Raw genomic sequence first — 25,434 nt, forward strand, 5'->3', positions numbered from 1 at the left:
TAAACTGGGTTGTAAGAACCTGGGTGATTATCACGACCTGTACTTGAGGACAGATGTACTGCTGTTAGCCGACGTGTTTGAAACGTTTAGGCGGACGTGTTTCAAGCAGTATAAACTCGACCCCGCATGGTATTACACCAGCCCAGGTCTGTCGTGGGACGCCTTGCTTAAAAAGACCGGAGTTAATTTGGAATTGCTCACAGATTACGACATGCACCTATTCATTGAGAAATGCTTGCGAGGTGGGATTTCCATGGCATCCAAACGATACGCTAAAGCAAATAATCAATATGTGAAAGGTTACGATCCTAACAAGCCAACCAATCACATTCTCTACCTCGACGCAAACAACCTGTACGGCTGGGCCATGAGCCAGTATCTACCTACAGGGGGATTCGAATGGGTACCCCACGTTGATGTTATGGGGGTTGCACCAGATTCGAACAAAGGGTATATCCTCGAGGTTGACTTAGAGTATACCAAGGAATTACACACATCACACAACAGCTACCCCCTGGCCCCCGAACGTATGAGGGTTAACCCAGACTGGATGTCTGAGTACCAACATAACTTGTCAGGTGGGCGTGTGACAGACGTTGAAAAACTCGTGCCTAACTTAATGAATAAGACCAAGTACATCGTTCACTATCGCAACCTACAGCTGTACCTGTCGTTGGGTATGAGGCTGACCAAAATACACAGGGTGCTCATGTTCGACCAGAGCCCATGGATGGAGCCCTACATCAGAATGAACACAGACCTACGAAAAAAAGCCACCAGTGATTTTGAGAAAAATCTCTACAAGCTCATGAACAACTCGGTGTTTGGTAAGACTATGGAGAACCTGAGGAAACGCGTGACCGTGAAGCTGGTTCGGTCGAGTGAGGAAGACAAGCTCAGGAGATTGATAGCCAGTCCGGCATTCAACCGTAGTAAGATATTCACAGACAACCTGGTTGCCCTACACATGAAGAAAAGCCACATAAAATTCAACCGGCCTGTTTACGTGGGGATGAGCATCCTCGATTTATCCAAACACCTGATGTACGACTTTTACTACAACGAGCTCAAGAAACAGTACGGCGACAGGTGTGAAGTGCTGTACACTGACACGGATTCCCTGCTGATGGAGATTCGAACCGAGGACGTGTACGAGGACATGAAAAAACACCTCGATTTATACGACACCAGCGACTACCCTAAGACCCATGCCATACACAGTACGGTAAATAAAAAGGTCCTAGGTAAGATGAAGGACGAGTGTGCTGGCACGCCCATAGCCGAGTACATAGGTTTGAGACCTAAGATGTACTCCATACTGAAAGCCGACAATAGTGAGATCCGGAAGGCTAAGGGGGTTAAGAAGTATGTGGTGAAACAACACATCAAACACGCCAGATTCAAGGAAGCCCTGTTCAAGACCCGTACCTTTAGGCATAAAATGAACACACTTAGAAGTGATGGACATAAGATATACGGACTGACTATAAACAAGACGTCCCTGTCGCCTATGGACACGAAACGTTGGATAGCTATTGATGGGATAAACACATACGCGTATGGACATGAAAAAATTTGAGGCTATTTACTACAGCCCGCGTGGGTACTGGAAAGGAGCTAGCGCAGTAGATAAGCTAGCTAAAATAGCGCGAGTACCCCCGGAGGAAGCCAAAGCGTGGCTTGAAAAACAAGCCCTGTGGCAGATCTATTTGCCGGCACCACGCTACGTGCCTAGAAGGAGGTTCGGTATTAACATACCTAATAGCGTTCACCAGGCAGACCTACTGTTCCTACCCCACGACAAGAGGTACAAGTATGCCTTAACCGTAGTGGACGTAGCCAGTCGTTACAAGGAAGCCGAACCCTTGACCACGAAAGATTCGGCCCAGGTAGCCAGAGGATTCGAACGCATATACAAACGCAGTCCGCTCACGTGGCCAACAGAGCTGCAAGTTGACCCCGGACGGGAGTTCATGGGTGCCGTGTCACAACTGCTAGCCAAACAAGATACAAAGGTCAGGCGTGGCACGGCCGGAGCCCATCGCAGCCAAGCCATAGTTGAGAGATTTAATAGGACTTTGGCTGAGCGCTTGTTCGGCCATCAGTATGCTAGGGAGATGGCCACCCCTGGAAAACGATCGACTGAATGGGTCACGAGGTTACCCAAGGTGGTGTCGGCAATCAACCATGAAGTCACCCGTCTCACCGGTAAGAAACCGGCAGACGCTATCAAACTAAAATCAATAGTTGCAGAGTCGGCCGCTCCATTGCGTGGGAAGGAGAAACAGATACCAGATAGGGCCCTAGTGAGGTATCTATACCAGCCGGGGGAACACGAGGGTGATAGCCGTAAGCGGGCCACCGATCCTATATGGTCAGTCAAAACTTACAACATAGATAAAGTGGATATGAAAGCCGACGAACCTAACTTGTACTACTTGAGGGATGGGCCGGGTAGGGGGTTTGTAAGAGAAGAATTATTGATCGTACCGTACGGCACAGTGTTACCTCCTACCAACACACGGTAATAGGCATAGTAATTACCGCCAACTTTTTTGTAGTAGGGGTAATAGTAGCAAGAGCTAATGGCCCAACCAAAGCCTTATTTAGTAAATAAGGCTTTGTAGAGACATTTCTTGAAAGTGGTCCAGAACTGTCATTCCCTATACTACTAGCACATCTATGGTAACCATAAAGCACATCTACGGCAGCATCTATGGTAACCTTAAAGCACATCTATGGCAGCCATCAATCACATCTATGGTAACCATCAAGTACATCGATGGCAGCCATCAAGCACATATATGGTAACCATCAAGCACATCTATGGTAACCATCAAGTACATCCATGGCAGCCATCAAGCACATATATGGTAACCATCAAGCACATCTATGGCAGCCATCAAGCACATCTATTCTGAAGTAGGAAAATCAGACATTATGTCTAAAACAGTTGCAGGGACCAGTCTTTATTGGTTACTGTCACTATGATAAATCTAAATGAGTAAACAAAAGTAGCTATACTGCAATACAGAGAATACAGAATCAATTATCAAATATTCTTTATTTACCCTTTGTCTTGCTTCTCTTCATCTGGACTTTGCAGACTTGGCACAACCTTGCCATCTTTCCTGTAGGATGTATTTTCTGGGTGATAGATAAACAATTTTGGAGGGGCTGACACCTCATCTGTTAGTTTCTGAAAAAAATAGTAATTATTGTCAGTTTGGGGAAATGTCTCACTACTTTAGCAATACTACAGCAACATCTCTGAGGTCATGGAGGATCACGGATTAATGAGGCACAAATGTAATTATTTAACTGGTTCCAGGCTAAAATATATCTTGTGTCCCGAGTGACAAACAATGACGTGTGTGAGGGGTTGGTTTTGAACAGCTTTTAACTATATTCCAGCAATGTCCTTGCAAGTGACACCAGACATGGACTTGCTTCGAGTGGCTTTTTGGAACTTTCCATATCTTAAGATACAATGGTTAAAACTGAATCTGATAAGCAATATATTTTCAGGTGATATGATTTGACTAGAATGAAATTTAAGGGGGGATACGGGGGGGGATCATTCCTACATCCATTTGCAAATGATTTAGGGCTGGTAACATTTTGAAGTTACCATCAACCCTATTGATCGCAAACATGTGATTGATTATAAAAAATTAATGTAAGGGCTAACACCTGATTAAAGTATAAGATAAAGTATGTACTGATTTGGCACAGAAATTATGTAACAATATCGATGGAACAATGCTGTTTATAGACCCTTCTTCGCTATGACAATGCATGTAAACAGGGGTCAGCTATGTCTTTGTGTTGCTATGGTTTCATGGTAACTACATCAAGTTTATATACACCGAAACCTCCGATGTTTTACACACTACTCTGCAACTGGAGTTTTGGAATTTGGCTGGCGCAGCTGGGTTCTTGTCATAAGCTGCACCTGGTGCAAGCAGGATAGCAATCTTTGAATTTAGCCCTGCATACTCTCTTGGAAATATTAAGACCATGCAATCATTATCTACCGTTTTGTCGATCGAGATCGAGATCGAGATCAAGATCGAGATCGAGATCGAGAGAGAGAGAGATAGAGATAGAGATACGAATAGATACATCTCTCTCTCTCTTTGAATCGTGTATCTTCAGGGAGAAATGATTTCATCGGCGCGAGACTTTTCTTTGTGCGCGTATCAATTCTATTGTCATTTTGAAAATAATAAGTTTGATTTTGCCGCGTCCCCATCATACATTTGTTCAATATAAGAATCAGCGTCTGTAAGAACGAGTTGGACTGAATCTAAAACTCATTAACATGTGCTAAACTTTCCAAGTGGTATTTCTCAGAGAGAAAAAATAAAAATGTGTCCCTCCCTCGTCACCTTTTTTCTATCAAAAATTAAAAAAACAAGGTCCAACCGTCCTAATCACGTTTGAAAAACATGTGCCCGAGAAACATTTAATTATTTTTATGCAGGCTAAGCTGGTGTAATACATAAGTATCTGCTGCAGTGGGCATCTTGTACAACATAGAGTATTGATTATAGAAGGTAAGTAGTAGTATAAGCTATCCATAATCTGCCACACAGACCCAAAAATGCAAAAAAACCTAAGCGTACAGGGTCGTGTACTGTACAATAGGAGTTGTGACAACACTTAAAGCGTCAGTATAGTTGGGCTCGATACCGACACCTCAAACTTGCTAGATCACGAGCCTGGTGTCTCATCCAGCTCGCCCACCATGCACGCACACGCTGTTACCATAAATGTGTTCGTGCTGAATCCCTTTAAATAGAAGAATGATTTTTGTTATAATTACATGTATTAATTGCATAAGGAGAAATAATGTAGAGCATTGTCTATGACAATTAGAGAAGGATGGGCTGTCCTTGATATGTCTGTCAAAGCTATCAGCATGCAAATCAATTTAACGGAGAATGGATAACTTGACATAGTCTGGATGTATTAAAAGAAACAATTTTTTTTTTAGGTTTGCTTAACATTCTGGGTTTTTTTTTAATCAGATAAGTATCATCTGGCATATGTCGTCGTTTTACATGTAACTTTTTGCAGGTATAAAATTCACCTGAGGTTATATAAAGGTGGTAAATAAATGCTCTGACAGTAATGAATTTTGACTTTGATATCGGTACCACTTGCAGAATACCACTGGGTCCTTCTGTTGATCTGCACTAGTCACCACTGGATACTTACTGGTAGACACATATTAGATGATCCTGCGCACTAAACGCATTTGTGACAAGAGAGGCAGTACAACGAATTGGGCGAGTACACTTGGCTGCTACAGGTAGCTTGATGATTATGCACGTGCAATACATGCTAACCATGACATGAAATCAACACCCCATATTCCTTCAAATGATAAGATTGAAATTTCCTTCATAAGATACTGATATTCCACGCTAACCTTTAGTTAAGACGAAGACAAATAGATGATTGGGGCATTGACAAGCATTTTAGATATTCAACAATTTTGTTAAAAAAAAACAAACAGGAAAATGTCATTTGCTTCGTGAAATGGATCGTTGGTCCTAAACATATTTGCTCAGTATATTGTGTTGATTCAATTCGTTGGGATTGTTCCTGTTCCCAAATCGAGTGTGCTATAACAATTCATGCGTGAAACGCATGGGGAAAATGAACTTCTCAATATTTATCAGACAACCTGTCTCCCTCTTGTTTCAAGTGGATCGTTCTGTGGGGCGTTACCAAGCATGCAAATTGGGGTCATTTGTCAGGTCGTGGGTTATCTTATATGTGTTTACCAGTAAGGCCAAATACGACATTCAATACTTACAGAAAAAAATTGTTTGTTACAGACACTGTTCCGTCAATATGTGAGCATGTACAAATATGTTGAAAATAACCCTTGTACCATCATTGAATGAACTTAGTTTGTGTTCGATTCTATTTATAGATTAAAAAAAATCGCAGCACAAAATATATCTGCATGCAAGATTCGTAACAATTAAATTCATTTCACACAGTCTGATAAAAATCCCCGAAAATATATCTACACTGCATTTGTACCAAAACTTCAGTGTCTAGAGAGAAATTTGAGTCGACACTGGTAGTGACGAAAAACACTTCTTCATTATCAATTATGCTACCATATATTAATTTAGTTAATTGCATTGTGAATGGCAGCACTATATAAAAGGACCGTCTTGTCGTGTATACAGCCACAGCCTTTTAATCATGCTTTGAAAACTTAAAAAGGCGCACCTGCACGAGTTCCGAGCTGAGCTCTCGGTTATACCGCAGGAGTCCCTTGTTGGTCTTTTTCAGCTCTTCAGCAACTCCCATGGTAGTCGACTGTTGTAACAACAGAAATTATTATTTTCTGTTTTAAATCCGTCTGCTAATTCATTTTACATCCTCAGCTCTGTTCCATTCGGTCTCATGCGTTGATTTAACATTACCTTGTAAATCATGTAGCGGAAAACAAATGCGAATTCGGCATATTATTTTCGTAACGTTTCCATGACATTGTCAATCCAAACAAGTTTATGGAAACAAGGAAGATTTAAAACAAGTCCATGTAATTGTACCAGTTCATCTTGACATGATACAAAACTTACTTGACCAACCTCCAATTTGAGAAAGGAGTCGTTTCAGTTACACTTTTTGATTATTGAAGAGCGAATAACTCTAAAATACAATGACAAACAAATGATGCGCCAGTAAAATCTTCAGTCAAACCTCGCTTCACACATGATTTTGGAAAGATTTGAACCAAAGGAAAGTGAGTGAGTTTAGTTCTACGCGGCATTTACCAATATTCCAGCAATATCACGGCGAGGTACACCAAATATAGGCGTCACACCTTATGACCATGTGGGGAATAGAACCCGGGTCTTCGGCGGATGTACATTTTTTCCACCTGACGAAGGGGCAAGAATTAGCCTTGAAACGTCGTGTTAAAAGAATTAAAGAAGTTGTCATCCATAATAGTGTCTTGTATCACATTTTTTTTCAGGCGCACATTTTCACAAGGTTTGAAAAGGGAACGTTGTGTGAGAATTGCGCTCTCGTTGCCCTCAATTTGCGTACGGCTATAAAATTACACAGAAATGTAGAATATGAAATTTCATATTCGTTGTTATAAGAGAGACTACTTCAGTGGTTTGAAAAATAGATACTGCTAATTAAGTGTTGTCCAAGACTTTTGTGCGCGTTAAGAACCAGTAATTTCCGTCTTGTACCGTGCACCGATAAAGGCACTCTGCTACAGTACGATTTATTAAAAATTTGGCATCGTTACGGAAAATGTGAGTGAAGAAAATACGGCTTGATATCCGTAGAGTGATTGAGTTTGGTTTTACGCCGCTTTTAGCAATATTCCAGCGATATCACGGCGGGGGAACCAGAAAATGGACCTCACACATTGTACCCATGTGGGGAATCAAACTCGGGTCTTCGACGTGACGAGCAAACGCTTTAACCACTAGGCTACCCCACCGCCCGCTTGATATCTGAAAGACATAAGTATATAATGAAATGGATTTGTGTGTTAATTCATAACGTCATACGCACAAAATAAAAAATGACCCACTCTAATTGTCATATATCGATTTTCTTTTATAACGTCAAACGTCGACAGAGAGGCAATGCAGCTATAGGGTAAGGTGACATAATTCTGCTATGCTTAACACTAGGCCAATGTTACTCAGATCACATGGAGAGAATTTGTTGTGAATACGAACACTATATTGTCGTTAGGTACTGTTCACGGTGAACCAAACTATTCCAGCACAAAGTCAAAACATTGATTATACGAGTGCCTCGTTTCACGAGGACTGGGTTTCGTCCTATTGCGCAACTTAGTACCAGTACAGAATATGGTGACCTACCCATTCATCGGGATATACAGATACTAATCAGTACTATCTGATATATCTAATCACTTGTATATTACAATACTACACTCCTCATCCACTTGCAAATACGTCGTGTAGAGTGCTCTGTCGTACAACGTGATCTGACAAACGGAAAACTGGAGACTGTTGAAACCTTCGGCCCCGAGAAGACTTTGGCGGCCTAATACGGAGTTGATACTGTATCAATCACATTGTACCTGACAGAACTACACTTAATAAGCACAAGGAACTGGTGTAACCAGTGAGCCAGATGGATTGTGAATCCTTGAACGACCTCTTCAAACAGGGGCAGTCTGTGACATCTTAGTTAAGAACCTGGCTAGCTATTCTCGAAACGTTCGTAGCCCGACGAAGTTCTTAAGCCCATTCATAACACATTGGCTACGATCAAAGTTAAGAATTCTTAGGGCTACGAACGTTTCGAGAATAGGGACCCTGCTGCCTAAATCTAGTCACAGGATATAGAAATACGATTTGTTTAATTTGTAAATACCATTTTTTATGAAACAAGGAATTGGCATTCGGTGTAACCATTGTTGTTTGTGGTGTCTTTTCACTTTAACAGGAGAATATTTATATCGGTTGAAAAAGTAGGTTATTGTCTGAATTGTTTATGAGACTCATGCTTCAGTTTGTTCAGAACTTCAGGAGGCTGACAGAAGGTGTGAGGGGGAGAGTGCTAGCTGTCATACAGTCACGTGCATGTCATACTCAGTATTGACCTTGAATCGTGTAAAACATGCAAAGTGACATTCTGAATATTCACGTTCACCAATAACTTCAACAGTAAACATTCCGGGCCATACTTGTACATACATAGTTTTGTATTAAAATAACTTATGGACATTTTAAAATGAAACATCATCATAAAATCAATATGGATTTCAATCATTTGTTGTTTTGTATGAGTCAAAGGGTCATACGGGTAAGAAATACAAATGTTTCGTGATCATTACGAGAAGTTTTATGTACTTGCTGAAAACCCACCATTGCAATCATTCAGGGGGTGCTTAATGAAGTGTATATGTATAGGTAGTATAGGAGCAGCGTGGTAACTGTATAGTTCACATGTGTCTAAACGTGTTTTGTTATATAATACCCCAGATAACATAATCGTGAGAAACGGCCCATTCCATATTTGGTTAGACACTCCTGTCATGTGAATAGAGGGCTTTAAGACTACGTTAAGTTCGCTCACACTGAAATACACGACCACCAGACATAGTCAGAGGTCAGATCCATACACAAGGTCGTTGCTCCGGTGCCAGACTTTCATTCACACTGTGACGCGATTGTTTGTATAAGAAAGTGAGTGAGTGAGGTTAGTTTTATGCCACACTCAGCAATATTCCAGCTAAACGGCGGCGGTTTGAAAATACTCGAGTCTGGATGAGACAATCCAGTGATCATTCGCATGATCATGGATCTATGTAATTGTTGCCATGGAATATCTGGCTCCTTGCATGCAGTTGTGTTGCTATTATCAATTATTCAAACTTTAAGTGTGCAAATTATATGCGTGATCATATTGCACTGGGAAGTGTATCACGCAAACCTTTCGACTCCGGCCACCACTGGGACCTTCATGGCTTCCAGTATGAATGATAAGAAAGTTTCAAAATTTAGGTGTTTTACGGTAGTAGCAGTTCTGTGGAGTACAACCTAAAATCACGAACTGTGTCAGATGAGATAGGGAATCTGTTGTCAGTTGGTGCTGTGGGTAAAACATCACGGACACAAATAGTGTTGAAATCTGAGCAAACTGTCTCGAGGAAATAAGACATCACCCTGTGATACATGCCCACGGGAGCAGTGATGTTTGTCCAGTTGTTATGCACAGTCTGGGTCGTCGTCAACCTTTGTGATGGAGTTGCTGCAGCAGGAAGTCCACGGCATATTGTCTTCATCGTGGCGGATGATCTCGGTATGATTACATTTCGAAACCTTTATGTTCCTCTTTCCGCAAATTGGATAATCATTGCTGGTAATATAACGAACATCACGCAAAGGCAAACTTGTTTTTATTTTGAGGAACTCGACCTTTCGGAAAGATTAAGCGTCAATTGTTCCTTGGTGAACAGTTTCATTCTGTGGATATAGAAAGCAACCAACTTTATTATCATATTTATTACAATAATAAAACCTAATTATATGCAAACAAAAGCTCTACCAACACACACGGCCCTCTACCAAATGTCGCTCCACCACTAACCAAAGGTTCCCTTCTAGAACACATGGTCTGGAGTAACCTTTGGCACAAATCCCAAAAATGTTCACAAGATTACCATTTAAAATGTATGAGGAAGAGAGTTTTTATCCTTCATTTGGTCTAAAGATATACTCCGAAAGTTTGTTTTCCTTATGAAAAGAAGTAGACATCCACAAAACTCTGTCCCTTATGTGAATCACTTCTAAATGACAAAAACCTTAAAAAGGTGTGTGTTAATAAGTTTGAGTATATACTTTCCATAAATTGGCGGTAACCTAACGTACATTGGCCAGTACACCTGATCACATAATGGACTGCCTGTATGGATGTAAACATGGCTCAGAATAAAAGTACCAATTTGTTATCGTCCGTGAAGACAACGGATCGTACGAACGGAACTGTATTAAGACTTATGAAGAGGCGAGAATGTGTTGACAAGGGTATGATATAATCCGCTGTGATTAGATATTGATAGGTACCTGCGATATCCGACATCTCCACTGACGCTTATATACGTAGCATTTATTCGTATAAGTACGATTCCTAAACAGATAAACGGATGCATTCTTTCAACTTTCAAACGATTTTCAGGATGGAACGATGTTGGTTTTCACAACCCCGATATGATCACACCGAACATTGACAGACTGGCAAGAGAAGGCGTGATACTGAATCAGTCCTATGTTCAACCGCTCTGCAGTCCGTAAGTATTTGACGATGGATCTGGAATCATTCTTATATCTAACCTATCTTTATGTCGAATCACGTTTAAGTCCATTACTACCAGACGGCTTGACACTCGTATCCAGTCCTGGGCTTTGTGAATATTCACCTCAAATTTTGCAAAATCTTCTGAAACCTAACGGTCACAGTCTGATTTGGTGTTCACAGCGTTCAGCCGAAGGTAATTTCAAGTTCAGTTCAATTCAATTTTGTATTTGTTTTTGAAGGAACTGTGACCCAGAATTAATGTTACATTGGTATACCATATTGCACATGTCATCACTGGATAACGTTACTGTATAATTCAGCGAGGGAAAGTCAAATAGTGTTAGAACTGGAAATCTTTGATTTTTTTAGCTGCCATCTTGGAAGCCATTTTGAATTTTTCGAAAGAGGGACACTACATGCTTTAGTTCAGCGTATGAACGCAAACTCGGACCAGAGCCACAGGACCTATAGCAATGTAGTACACTGTAGTACCCTCCAGAACTCTGTCTAGATTTAGAACCCTACTGGCCGTAACTGACTGTGCACATATACCACAGGGGCTTGTATCGCTTTGAAACGGCGTTCGAAAGACATATAGATGTATAGACCCTACCCTAGTACTATATAAAAGGATATAGTACTAGGGTAGGGTCTATACATCCGTATGTCTTTCGAACGCCGTTTCAAAACGATACAAGCCCCTGTGCACATATACAATATATTACATTTGGAACATTGTTACACAATAAAAACCTCAACAAGTACAATAACTTGAAGCTCAGGGTTAAAAGAAAAGCAACAAATCGGGTCACATTATTAGCTCGTTCCTGATTTATGATACTCGTTTAGTCTAGGAAGTGATATGCATGGCAAATTAACACTATACAAATACTGTGTGTTCTGGTAACGTATTTATATATCCTTCACCAGGTCGAGAAGTGCGTTCATGTCAGGATATTACCCATTTAAGACAGGGCTGCAGGTGAGTAGTGTTGAGTGAGTGTAATAGAGTAGTGAGCAGTATCAAAGTGGTGTCGAGTGAGTGCGTGCCTGAATGCATGTGTATGTGCGTGCATGCTTGAGTGAGTGGTTTGCAACATTCCAGCCATATGGCGGGGGCCCACAAATCAGCGTATCTGAACCAGACTATCTAATAAACGAGAGCATGAACATCGATCTACACAACTAGGATAAGATGACATGCATCAACCAAGTTTACGAATCTGGCTAGCTATTCTCGAAACATTCATAGCCTTACGAACTTCTTAACTTCTATTCTCAACACATTGGCTACGATCAAAGTTACGAATTCTTAGGGCTACGGACGTTTCGAGAATAAGATCCCTGACCACTCGGTTCCATTATTTTACGACAATAATTGGTTCATTACGATGAGTTCTAACTCGCATCTTCACGTGAGTGAGTGGGAACGTGAGATCATTCCATATTTTAGTCGATTCATTAGCCAATATTCAAATATTCTAAGGTCATATTCTTCCCAAGAAGGACCCGTGAAGGTCCCGGGGTAGAATAGGCCTTCAGCAACCCATGCTTGCCATGAAAGGTGACTGTGCTTGTCGTAGGAGGCGCCTAACGGGATCGGGTGGCCAGACTCGCTGACTTGGTTGACATATGTCATCGGTTCCCAATTGCGCAGATCGATGCTCATGTTGTTGATCACTGGATTGTCTGGTCCAGACTCGATTATTTACAGAACGCCGCCATATAGCTGGAATATTGTTGAGTGCGGCGTAAAACTAAACTCACTCACTCACTCACTCACTTCCCAAGAAGACCTTCATTACAGTGATGTTAGAGTTGTCCAAGTTGAACAATAAGTGTTTCTTTACTTAAGTCCTGAATAATTTCCATCTCTTACCAACATCCTTAGAGAGGATGAAATATGCTTCGTGACTGAAGAGGAGTCAGTACATGAGCATAACGTTCTTTATTCTTTTACAGCATCTAGTTATTGTGAACTATCAGCCTGTATGTCTACCCCTCAACATCACCATCCTGCCTCAGAAACTGAAGGACTTGGGCTATGCCACACACATCATAGGAAAGTATGTGCATGGTCCTTTGTGTGTGTGCGTGTGTGCGAGCGTGCGTGCGTGCGTGCGCGTGTGCGCGTTTGTGTGTGTGTCTGTGTGCGTGCGTTTGTGTTTGTGTGTTTGTGAGTGTGTTTCATCCACGGGAGTTGGGGATAGGGGTGAGGGTGGCATCCAGTTTAACTTACTACTAGTGTTTAAAATATGGAAAGGTGAGGGAGGTCATTCCTTTTGTACATGACATGCAGGGAGGCTCACTCACTTTGCACATATTTTTGGGTGGTGGTGGGGGTGGTGGTGGCGCAGTCACATTCTACACGCTTCTCAATAAAAATCATCATCACCCCCTAGCCATAAATTTGAATGGTCCTTAGCCCTTTCTGTTCGATTAAGTTTAGCATTTTAACCAATGTACAGCATCGGGCGTTTCCAAATTTAATCTACGAATGTTTGTTTGTTTGTTGTTTTACGCCTCCATCAGCAATATATTCCCGTTATATGGCGGCGGTCTATAAAAAATCGCGTCTGAACCAAACAATCCAGTGATTGACATCATTGATTGACATCGTTGATCTTCGCAACTGAAGATCGATCACATGTGTCAACACGCGAGCTTGACCATCCAGTCCCCTGTTTCATTCTAACCTGGATTTTTGGCGCGATTTTAAACACATTTAAACTTGATAGGAAAATGCAAATTGTTATAAGTAAAATGGCCTAATATTTTTAAACAAACAGTTAATTTAAAATTCTGGCTTAAGGGAACTTGCAAGTATGATGCTATACATTTTAATATTCATGTCTGGGAGTGTTATGTGTTTAACACAGCTTATATTGGTATTTTATTATCGATATATACCAGCGCGATTGTAAATTATTAGCTTATTATTAATGCTTGCGAATTATTTCAGATAACTGATATCAGCATGATATTTTTGTATGTTGCCAGTAGCAATGTAGTAATTCCTGTAGTAGTCGTAGTAGTCGTCGTGGCTGTAGTAGCAGTTGTAGCAACAGTGGTCGTAAGAGTAGTGATAGGAGTAGTAGCAGTTATGCTAGTGGCTGTAGTAGTTGTAGCAGCAGTGGTCGTCGTCGTCGTCGTCGTAGTAGTAGTAGTAGTAGTAGTAGTAGTGGTGCTGATCGTCGTCGTCGTCGTCGTCGTGGTCGTAGTAGCAGTTGTAGTAGTAGTAGGAGCAGCAGCAGCAGCAATAGTAGTACATACCGAAACAGGAGTCTCATTAACCTATTTAGACAATGACCTACTTTTCAGCCGATCCGAATTTTCTCCTGTGAAAGTGAAAATAGACAAGCACTGAATTCCAAAATCCTTGTTTCATAAGAAAATTATATTTACAAATGAATTTTAATTTTAAACTTTAATAACACTGCTTTTCCATATTTTATGGCGAGGTTTATCCAACATAACTTAGAAATCACTGACTGCCCCTGTTTGATGAGGTCGTAAAATGATTCACACTGCATCTGGTCCACTGGTTATGTGTTGTGGTTTCTGCGCTTATTCATTGCAGTTCTGTAACGCACAGTGAGATTGATACAGTACCAATTCCGTACCGCGGCAGAGCCTCGTTGTGAGATTTCCACGATTTTTCAGGTTATCACACTAAGTTGCGCAATAGGACTGAACCCAGTAAACAGGAAACGAGGCAGTTCTGTAATCAATGTGTTGACTAGTAGCAGTAGTGGCAGTAGTCGTCGCAGAAGTAGTAGCAGCATTAGGTGTACAAAGCTAATACAGTGCCTAATGTTTGGTCCAGGTGGCACAATGGGTTCTGCAATTGGAATTGCACCCCAACGTACCGTGGCTTTGACAGCTTCTTCGGCTACTACAACGCCATGGAAGACTACTACACCCACACCACCGCTGGCTTCCTGGACTACCGTAACAATACGAGCGCCGATAAGACAGAGAACGGAACTTACTCAACGGTAACGAATAACAGAAATAGTAACAGAAACGCCATGATCAGCCATGCACTTGTTCACTGGTTTTACAAATTGGTTGTCTAACAGTATGACAACATTGTTTAAACATCCTAGTTTCAGTATCACAGCAACACTGTTTAAGCATCCCTGTTTCAGTATCACAGCAACACTGTTTAAGCATCCTATTTTCAGTATCACAGCAACACTGTTTAAGCATCCTTGTTTCAGTATCACAGCAACACTGTTTAAGCATCCTTGTTTCAGTATCACAGCAACACTGTTTAAACATCCTTGTTTCAGTATCACAGCAACACCGCTTAAGCATCCTTGTTTCAGTATCATAACAACACTGTTTAAGCATTCTTGTTTCAGTACCGGTTTGCTGATGAAGCCATCAACATCATCGAGAGTCACGACAAGAGTCGACCATTGTTTCTGTACCTGCCCTTTCAAGCCGTTCATATCCCTATAGAGGTAGTACTTCATTCATAAATGTTACTCATTTTCAATTTGGTGTGTTTCTGACTAAAACTTACAAATGCCAAAACTTTTCAAATATTATAGGTTCCCCAAAAGTATGAAGCAATGTATCCGAACATACAAACAGAAGGTCGTCGAAAATATTGTGGTATGTATGAATGAGTCATTTCAAGAAAATTCATTTCGTTGTGTTTAATATTTAATATTATAAAAGTAGCACAATAATATTTCTTTTAAGGAAACAGAATGTATACTTTATTTAACAGAGTTGGTGATTTCACGGATTTTAGTAACGTTCTCAATGTTTGTTATCGAGCATTTTTATTTGAATGACTCTACCTTTCTTCGGTCACGGAGTTGATTTCAGAGGTTCATTATTCTAAAAACGCTCTTAATAATTGTCATGGGGTTCTTGATTTCACTTTTTCTCTGTGTTGTCTTAGTACTTGTCATAGACTTCTTGATTCAAATGCATCTAGGAATGGTCTCGGCTCTTGACGATGCAATTGGTAATATAACAAAGGCCTTGACAAGCAGCGGATTAATGAACGACACCTTGATTCTGTTTACTGCCGATGTAAGTATTACTGTCTATCATCCAAAACGGTGTTCCAGCAGGAAATATCGCTAGTGTGAGATCAGACGATATCTCATACGAGATATCGCTTTGACAGTAGATTTTGTAAAATGCTATGACGTCATGAACTTGAACTTGATCTCATAAGGCACTGTGAGTGTCTGTGATGCGCTATTATGAGTTTCCATCTCGTGTGATGAAAGTTTACCTTTAAAATGGGATGGCCGACGGTGGTAATGTTCGGAGAAGACCAGTATTTTTTTCAGTAAACATATATTGATGCAGTACCAACGAGGACTTCATCACATGAGCATGCGCATACAAGGAATCGAACCACTAAAGCAAATTATTGTACCAAAGTCTCTTTTAACACAAACACGCATACGTTTTTTCATTAAAGTTGGAAAACATTACAAATAACGGAGAACAAGTACACACTCTTGAAATATATATTGAACTACACAAGTTGACATCCCCATGGGTTTTCCATCATTTCTGTTTTCTTGTATGTTGTTACATGCCGCAGAAGGTGGAATGCACATATCCGATTCGTACAGTGATTGATATCATGAACCTTTGCCACGTTGGTCAGTCACTGTTGGTGATGTCACGATGGCAGGGGAAGGATCACACGCAATTAGTCAAGAGGCTAACATGTCATACCATAGCATAAAGTCCTAAGGATTTTATTATACAAAGTATCCCAGGATTCTCAGGAGGCGTTTGCCGGTCTTGTGTATAGGAATGCACGGACATATTGACATGTACAGTTTTTGCCGGTTTTGACAGATTCCATTGTCATTGCAAATATTGAGCATTGCAAGCTTGTGAGAGGTTTTCTACAATGTGTTCGTTACTGCACGCCATCTGCTCAAATAAACTTTAACATCCTGAGACGTGACACGCGCCACAGTTTGTTTAACTACTTCTGGTTTATGCATGTTTATCCTCAGCTGCAAGAAAATCGTGCCACTCGACTTTAGTGTCTTAACTGAATATTACATTTGGTCAAAACTTCCAGTAAGTTTGGTGCCATTAAATATTGTGCCTAAAACACATCTCGTAACACTTCTTTCAGAACGGTGGCTGGGTCACCGAAAATGGCAACAATTACCCGTTGCGCGGTGGCAAGGTGACTGTGTATGAAGGGGGAACGAGAGCAGCAGCGTTCATGTATGGATCTGGTCTACAGAAGCCAGGAACTGTCTATGACGGGTGAGGAATTCCTGCCTGCTGGCAATACTAACAACAGAAGCGGTAATAGTATTGAATATTTACAGCATGACTTCAATAAATACTGAATTGTAATTGGTCAATTAAAGTCATTCAGGGGTATATTACCACGTTATATACCTCTGATTTTCAAACACAGTGTGTATTTTTTCAAGATCATAACAACGCGGTTATTGTATAATTGATATGAACATACTCTAAATCAAACGCCTCGAGTTCAGGTTTAAATGAAATTTAGAGCTATTATAATTTCGTTATAATTATACCTCTGAATTTCCTACACAGTATGTGTATTTCTTAAATACCCTCACAAAATAGATTTTCCTTCTCCCTCCAATCGTTTCATTGGAAGATGTGGTTTGATTAACGTGGATGATCTCCTGGACAGAATTTATTGTGCACTTTATATACATGTATTTGTCTGATGATCCTCTTGTGACTCGTGTGTGTCAAAACTCATGATGAAAACAAGGCATTCCATAGGTATGTACACGAGTGTCGGGTGAGACAAAATATTATGATTAATACTGAACTTCACGAAGGTCTTGTACTTCTGGACGGTAGGACCTGTGAAAATCCCGGGATAGACAAGGTCTTCAGCAACCCATGCTTGCCGTAAAAGGCGACTATGCTTGTCGTAAGACTAACGGGATCGGGTGGTCAGGCTCGCTGACTTGGTTGACACATGTCTTTGGGTTCCCAGTTGTGCAGACTGATGATCATGCTGTTAGTCACTGGAATGTGTGGTCTAAACTCGATTATTTACAGACTGCCGCCATATAGCTGGAATATTGCTGAGTGTGGCGTAAAACTAAACTCACTCGCTCACTGGACGGTATATAAACAAGAAATGACTCCGGAAAACGTCGTGATGTCGTTGCAGGATGATCCACGCCGTGGACTGGCTGCCCACCCTGACAGCCGCTGCCGGAGGGACACCAGGTACAGTAGGACATGGCCATCGGATAGCATTTCAAAAGACAGATGACTTTGTTGAATAACACCCATGTTTCCCTAAGAACATTTTATAGTCAAGAACGCTGTCATAAACGACAGATGTGGTTCCCTGGGTGATAACGCCACCCATATCTATCAGGACAAATGGTGGCGTTATAACGAGTGTTGGCATTCGACCAAAACAAACACACTCTTCCTCCGACACCATGTGACTTTTTGCCCCTGGTTTTTGTGTTCCTTCTTTAAATATGATCATCATATTTTGATCCCTATGCCTTTCATCTACGGTTAATGAGACGATGGGGTATATTTCGGTTGTCGTGCTGAAGGCTTAGGTTCGATTCCTTATATGTGTCCAATGTTTGAAGCTCATTTCCGGTTTTCCCCGTCAAGATTCTGCTTGAATGTTAGGTATCCAGGTTCTAAATTCAAATCGGAGGCAATATAGATCCGAATATTTGTGAAACTGTTTACATAAATGCATGAAGTAACGTTCATGTATTGGTCAAGTGTTTCTTGATTAACGTCGCCCCAGTGACGTTGAACGTGCCGGCCATATTGATGTCTTGAAGTAAATGCAAAACATTGCATATTTTCTGAAACCTGTTGTAGTCAAACTTCACATTTTGTGCATTGTCATCTCTCAATCTCACGGGCTAGTGACTCACTCTTTGGCTGAGATAACCCGCATTATAGACGTATGATAAACAGGTACTTATCAAATTATATTGCGTATTTATGAAATAGATTGGGATACATATTTAGAGTATGAAGGTCGTTATTTTAAGTATTGCTTGAGGAAGTCGGTATAAAACCGTTTTGAGAAGTATGTTTTCACGTCATGTTTCCTCTGCTCAACAAAATCCGTTGGTACGTAGATTATAAGGACCTTTACCGCAGTGATGGACCCCGAGCACGGTTAGAAAAATAAACATGGAAGCCCAGCATGACGTCATAGGTTTCTAACGACAGCGCAACTCAACACAGCTAATTACATGATCCATGACTCTATCATTCATTTAAAAATAGGATTGAAACATTTTATAGAGCCTTATCATTCAGTTTGTGTTCAGTCCGAAATTACATTATTCAGTATGGTCAGCTTCTGGCCGCCAACATCAACATAAACGATGTCCAACATTCATCCTTTGGTATGCGTAGTGACCGACCGTGACGGCATGAACCTGTGGCCAAGTATCAGTGCGTCTTCCCCTTCACCCCGCACTGAGTTCGTCTACAACTACGACTCACACCCTTTCCCTGAAGAGGGACACGCAGCCATCAGGTAGGGGTCTGTCATGTAGTGACGTGTGAGAGACGAAGCACGTTGTTTCAAGAAATATGGTTTTGATCGTTATTTGTTTAACGCCGCACTCAACAATATTCAAGCTATATGTCGGCGGTCTGCTAATAATTGAGTCTGGACCAGACATTCCAGTGATCAACAGCATGGGCATCGATCTACGCAATTGGGATACGATGATCATGCAGCGAGCCCGTCTAGTGGCCTCGCATTAGAAGTATGAGTTGCTGAAGACCAATACTACCCGGATTTTCACGGTATCGAGAAATATGTAATATGTAAACAGAATGACACTATTATATTATATATCAATAAATTCATCATGACACTGGGATGAAATCACTGTGTGTATGTCACTCAATTCAAACACGATCTTCCTTCAAGCACGTGTATCAGGAATACCTAAGTTAAGGTGTCTGAGGATATATGCAAAGACTTGGAAATAGTAGCTCATCAGGTCAATCATTTCAGGGTAGGTGACTACAAACTGATCGATGGGTACCCGGGACTCTACAACGGCTGGTACAAGCCGGAACAAGTGACCAACATGAGCCTAACAAACATCAAGGATTGGGCCACAAAGTATCAGCTATTCAACTTGAAAGGTAAATATAACTTGGAGTGAAGTCTGTCTGTTTAGATCTGTCTGATCTTACCTTGAAAGATTTTCTCATTTCTCTCTGTCCTGGGGTCTCTTTCATTCTGTCCGCAACGGACTGTGGAGTAGCCAAGTGGATAAAGCGTCCGCTTCTCACGCTGAAGACCTGGGTTCGATTTCCCATATGGGTACAACGTGTGAAGGCTGGTGTCCCGCAGAGATATAGCTAGAATATTGCTAAAAGCAGCGTAAAACTGAACTCACTCACTGCCCCTCACATTCTCCCATTTCTGTCTTTCATTGTCTCTCTCTGTCTCATTTTGTGGATGATTTTAATATTTCATGTCACATACTATTGAAAGGCAACTGCAGTTGTGTTTAAGTAAAATAACTAAATGGTGTCTTGGAAACAGCTTAAATGTTCTAAATCAAAAACTAACTGCATACATTTCTGCCATAAATAAAAACCACATAAGGAACCAGCACTGTTTTTAAATGGCACTCCCATCAAAATTTCAAGGAGGCCAAGTTCTTAGGTCGACTCACATTTAACTTTACTTCTGCATATCAAATCGCTGGAACTAAATGCCTGAAGGCACTTGATTTAATGACAGCCGTGTCTAATTCAGAGTGGGGAGGTGATCAAGCTACCCTCACACCTATATAGATCACTTATCCGTTCGAAGCTTGGTTATGGTTCAGTTATAAATGGTGGAGCCTGCAGAAGCAGCTTAAAATCAATAGATTCTGTCCATCATCAAGGACTTTGTCTTGGCTACTTTCGAACTCCATCTGTTGACAGCCTGTACGTCGAGGCTGATGAACCATCTCTTGAGCAGCGTCCTATGAAATTAATTTTACAGTATATAACAAAACTACATTCGAATGAGTCAAACCATGCCCATAACTGTGTGTTCAGTCCTCGCTATGAGAATTTACAAAACAATAAGAAATCTTCTCTTGTTCAGGCTATTAACAACCTATCGTGTAAAAATCCACTTTTAATTGAAATTGAAATAGTTATTGAATTGTATAACAATCTTGCCACTGGCCAATACGACATCATCTTTTGTTGGTTACCTAGCCACCTAAGCATTTCTGGTAACACAATGGCCGATCTTGCTGCGAAGGCAGCACTCAAATCAAATCACACAAATCTGTGATACCACTTCTGATTCCATACTCTGATTACAAAGCTAGCATTAAAGCTCACATCCGTGATCTTATGCAAAAGACGTGGGACACCCAAGTTGGTATCAATAAATTACAAGAAATAACACCCTATACTGGTTACACCTACTTGGGTTGTCAGTACAGATTTGAAGAGGTCATTTTGCGGCGATGTCGTATTGGCCATACAAGATATACTAGTACACATGCATAGCTGGTACAAGGTGAGGATCCTCCGTTTTGTATCCCTTGTGATTAGAGAGTCACGCTCAAGCATATCCTGCTTGACTGTGTTGAATTCTCCATCATAAGGGATAAATATTTTACCCGTTAAAACAGTTAAGGATCTTTTTAACACTGTTAGTTCTCAGTTAATTATTGATTTTTAAAGGAAATTGATTACATTGTTGAATTTTGAGTAATGTGATCTGTAGATAAATGTATTTTAATGATTGGTAGTTTACATTAGTAACTAGAACCGTAACCCGAGTCCCGAATTGTTGATATTTTAAAGGATTTCATTGTTGAATTTTGAGTAATATGATCTGTAGATAAATGTATTTTAGTATGTTAGTATGATGAAAAACAGTAAAATCGTGTGTCAGGGTACAATCCGAGCTAACGGTACATTTTAACTGTCCATTTGCATTACGGCAGGGTTGTATGCTGAGTCCAATGTTATTCTCATTATTTATAAACGAACTTTCCGTAGAAATCACAAAATACGGTAAGCGTGGGGTCCAACTGTTCCCAGATGTACTAGATATTCTAATGTTGTTGTTTGCAGATGATGTAATTCTTGTGTCAGATACCATTGGTGGTCTTCAGTGTCAGCTAGACACTTTAAAATTGTATGCAGATAAGTGGGGATTAACTGTAAACTTGGATAAATCTAAAGTCCTTGTTTTTAGGAGAGGAGGGAAATTAGCGGTTAAGGAAAGATGGCTATATAATGGGAGAAGCATTGAAACGGTAAACAGCTACCAATACCTAGGTTTTGTGTTCACATGTAATTGTAGTCTCAGGTAAGCGGTCTCAGAACTTGCATCCCGTAGTAAAAAGGCTTTAATGGAATTAACTATAAACGTAAGGAAATTAGGAACAATACTCTTGGAAGTATTTTTAAAAATATTTGACAGCCAAATTCAGACAATATACTTCTATGGGTCAGAGGTATGGGGATCTAAAAGATACGACTGCACTGAAAAAGTTCTCTTACAAGCATGTAAAATATTGTTAAATGTCAGTCCACAGACACCAAATGTAATAGTATATGGAGAATGTGGACGTTTTCCAGTTTATATTAATTCCTACCTGCGAACGATGAAATACTGGCTTAAGTTAATGACAATGCATGATGGACGTATCCCGAAAAAGGCACATAATATGTTATACTACCTAGACACACCTGGGTACTACACGTGGGCGTCTGAGATACGCCATATCTCACGCACGGCTTTGCTCGCACGGCTTTGGATTTGTCTGGTATTCACAAGCAGTCGGTGATCCGTGTGCTTTTATTCACACTTTAGAGAACGCTTGATCAATACGTTTTATCAAAATTGGACATCTACACTTGAAAAAAGCTCACGTTACAGGTTATATGCACAATATAAGAGTTTTCTTGAGCCTGAGGGATATCTATCCTTAAATTTGATAGATATAAATAAGGGATAAATATTTTACCCGTTAAAACAGTTAAGGATCTTCTTAACACTGTTAGTTCTCAGTTAATTATTGATTTTTTAAAGGAAATTGATTACTTTGTTGAATTTTGAGTAATGTGATCTGTAGATAAATGTATTTTAATGATTGGTAGTTTACATTAGTAACTAGAATTGTTAATGGTTGTACCCTCAAAGGGGGTTGAAGTATGGTAAAACTATTGTCCTCCTGAGAGGGTACGTAAGTCCGAAAACATTCGATGTAAATTTAAGTCTAGCGACTTTTCAATTGTAATATTCTTGTTATTTTAATTCCGGCTAGCATTCTTTACACTCGTCAGCGGCTGAAGGGAAGGCGTAAATCCAACTAGGGTAGCAAAGGTACTGTCCTCATGGTCGATTGATGTACCTTCAGTTGTTTGGCGATCGATAGCCCGTGTTTTATATTGTATTGTCGACTTTAATTATTAGAATATCATACGTTCCATGCAAGTTTTATATCCATATCTGTGATACACTAGTATTTTTACTGCCCATCGGGACAGGTTATATACTTCAAAATATTTTCATTTTTCTCATAAAAATTGTTTTCGTCACGATATGGCTGAGATATTGCCGATGTAACGTTAAATATTATCTCAGTTTCTCTCTTTCTGTCTCAGTCTCGGAGCAGTGGGGTAGGCTAATGGTGAAAGGATTCGTTGGTCATGCAGAAAGCCCGGGTTCGATTCCCTACATGTGTACAATGTTTGAAGCCGATTTCTGGGGTCTCCATCCGTCATATTGCTGGAATGGTGCTAAAGCGGCGTAAAACTAAATTCACTCACTGTGTCATTTTCGTCACTCATGTCTTCTCCGCCTATCTGTACATATGTTCTTATGACTTCATGTGTTTTCAAGAGATTGGTTCAGTGTTTATGGCCAGTAAATGGTGAACTTAATACATCATTTGGCAATTTGCATGTATATTGTCCACAGATGACCCCAACGAACGTCACGATATCTCCACATCCCAGCCGGACATGGTGAAGAAGCTTGCTGCAAGACTGGCCTGGTATGAGAAGCAGGCAGTGTCACCTAACTTTCCTGAGCTTCCCGACCCCAAGAGCAACCCTCAGCTGTACGACAATGTCTGGTCTCCTGGCTGGTGCTGAGAGCTTCCTGTTAGAGCTCACTGGAATAAAGTCATTATTTGAGTTGTGGATGTCGTTGTATCTGCTCTACCCGTGAAGATCCTCGTCAGAGTTGCTCTTCACCCACCCATGCTTGTCGTAAGAAGTGGCTAAGGTGATCGGATCGTGGACAGATGTCATCGTATCCCAAATTACGTGCAAGTCATCACGCAGTCACCTCCTTGGAATTGTCTGGAATCTCTAACCATTGTGACATTATGTGCCTGTGTCTCTGCTCACAGTGATTATGTGTCTCACAGTGGGGAATCTCTGACACATGCATTATTTTAAGGGATTGTTCATAACTGGTGGTCAGGGGATTCTACGTGTGTGTGTGTTTGTGTGTGTGCGCGTGTGTGAATGCGTGTGTGTGAGTGCGTGTGTGTGAGTGCGTGTGTATGTGTGCGTGCGTTCTTTCGTGCGTATGTGTATGGAAGTTCGGGGTGGTGGGGGTACTCACGTATGTAAATAATGTAGATAATTACAAATTATGCTGAAAATATGGGAAGGGTCAATTGATTTTGTACATGACGTGTAGAGGGGTTATAGAATTCTCGGTTTATTTCACAAAAATCCAATTGAAACAAATGTCAATCCCTCAAATTTATTCTTCATAGATGCTGTTAAAATTTGAAGTCTGAAGATGACTGAAATAACAAAAAAAACCCGAAGAATCGTAAGTTTCAGTCCACATGGAAGTACAGAAAATGGCTGACATCCATTCATTGACAAAGTTACCTCCAAAAGCAAAATATAGATACTCAAAATTACCAAATCAGCATAATGCTACCCAAATGTATATATATATATAACAAGAAAACTGGAGTACATACCATTTTGTTTGACCTCCACATCCATCCCACATCTCTAGTGTGAGACACTCTCATTGCCCAACTTTCTCAACCATGTGCTTCTCAATACCCATGTGATTCCCAATCACCCATCTAGAGTTATCTGACTGACCTTAGCCTAGGTAACTGAATCACCTCATAAATCTCTCTTTCATAAATGAATCAATCAATCACTCTCTCTCTCTTTCTTTCTTTCTCTTTGATACTAATACTCAAAAACTTACACACTTAGCATGCAAACTTAGTACACATATCATTTGTACTCAATACACTCATACTACCTATATGAAACCACTCTATACATTCATATTCATACCAATTTAGACACACGCAAAATTAACCAGTTACCAGCACACTACAGGGATCACTTACCTTGTATTTAAAGTTTAGGGGTGGGAGGTGATTCACATTGTACATGCTTCTCCATCAAAAGATGGTAAAATTATCATTAAAAAATGGCACTTATTGTGATCCTGCCTTGTGCTAGGCTTAACGGAGAAAAAAACAAGGACTTGTCGGGTCGGAGTTAGTTTGCTGTACCAAAGTGGACATAGATATTTAACTTAGGTCTGATACATCAGCGCCCTGATACGGTAAAACTGGA

The 25,434-nt window shown here is 40.6% G+C and overlaps 2 protein-coding genes across 2 annotated transcripts in view; one reads left to right on the forward strand and one right to left on the reverse strand.

Annotated features, from left to right (window-relative positions):
• The window catches only part of LOC137297505 (mRNA export factor GLE1-like), a 35,105-nt gene extending 28,422 nt beyond the window's left edge, over positions 1–6,683 (reverse strand). The window contains exons 1-2 of the mRNA XM_067829426.1: positions 6,256–6,683; positions 3,072–3,199 (exon numbers count right to left, since the gene is read on the reverse strand). Of these exons, the coding sequence (XP_067685527.1) occupies positions 3,072–3,199; positions 6,256–6,336 (209 nt within the window). The 5' untranslated portion in view covers positions 6,337–6,683. The remainder of the gene's footprint in view (positions 1–3,071; positions 3,200–6,255) is intronic.
• A 2,904-nt stretch (positions 6,684–9,587) lies between these two features.
• LOC137297522 (arylsulfatase B-like) lies at positions 9,588–24,007 on the forward strand. Its single transcript, XM_067829427.1, has 13 exons — positions 9,588–9,834; positions 10,711–10,822; positions 11,761–11,812; positions 12,793–12,896; positions 14,657–14,828; positions 15,198–15,299; positions 15,390–15,453; positions 15,785–15,882; positions 16,961–17,097; positions 17,999–18,057; positions 19,234–19,357; positions 19,847–19,980; positions 23,786–24,007. The coding sequence occupies exons 1-13, from the start codon at positions 9,708–9,710 to the stop codon at positions 23,959–23,961; spliced, it is 1,461 nt and encodes a 486-aa protein (XP_067685528.1). The 5' UTR covers positions 9,588–9,707; the 3' UTR covers positions 23,962–24,007.
• Positions 24,008–25,434: the final 1,427 nt, after the last annotated feature.

This window comes from Haliotis asinina, chromosome 1 (assembly GCF_037392515.1).
Source record: "Haliotis asinina isolate JCU_RB_2024 chromosome 1, JCU_Hal_asi_v2, whole genome shotgun sequence".
NCBI lineage: Eukaryota > Metazoa > Mollusca > Gastropoda > Lepetellida > Haliotidae > Haliotis > Haliotis asinina.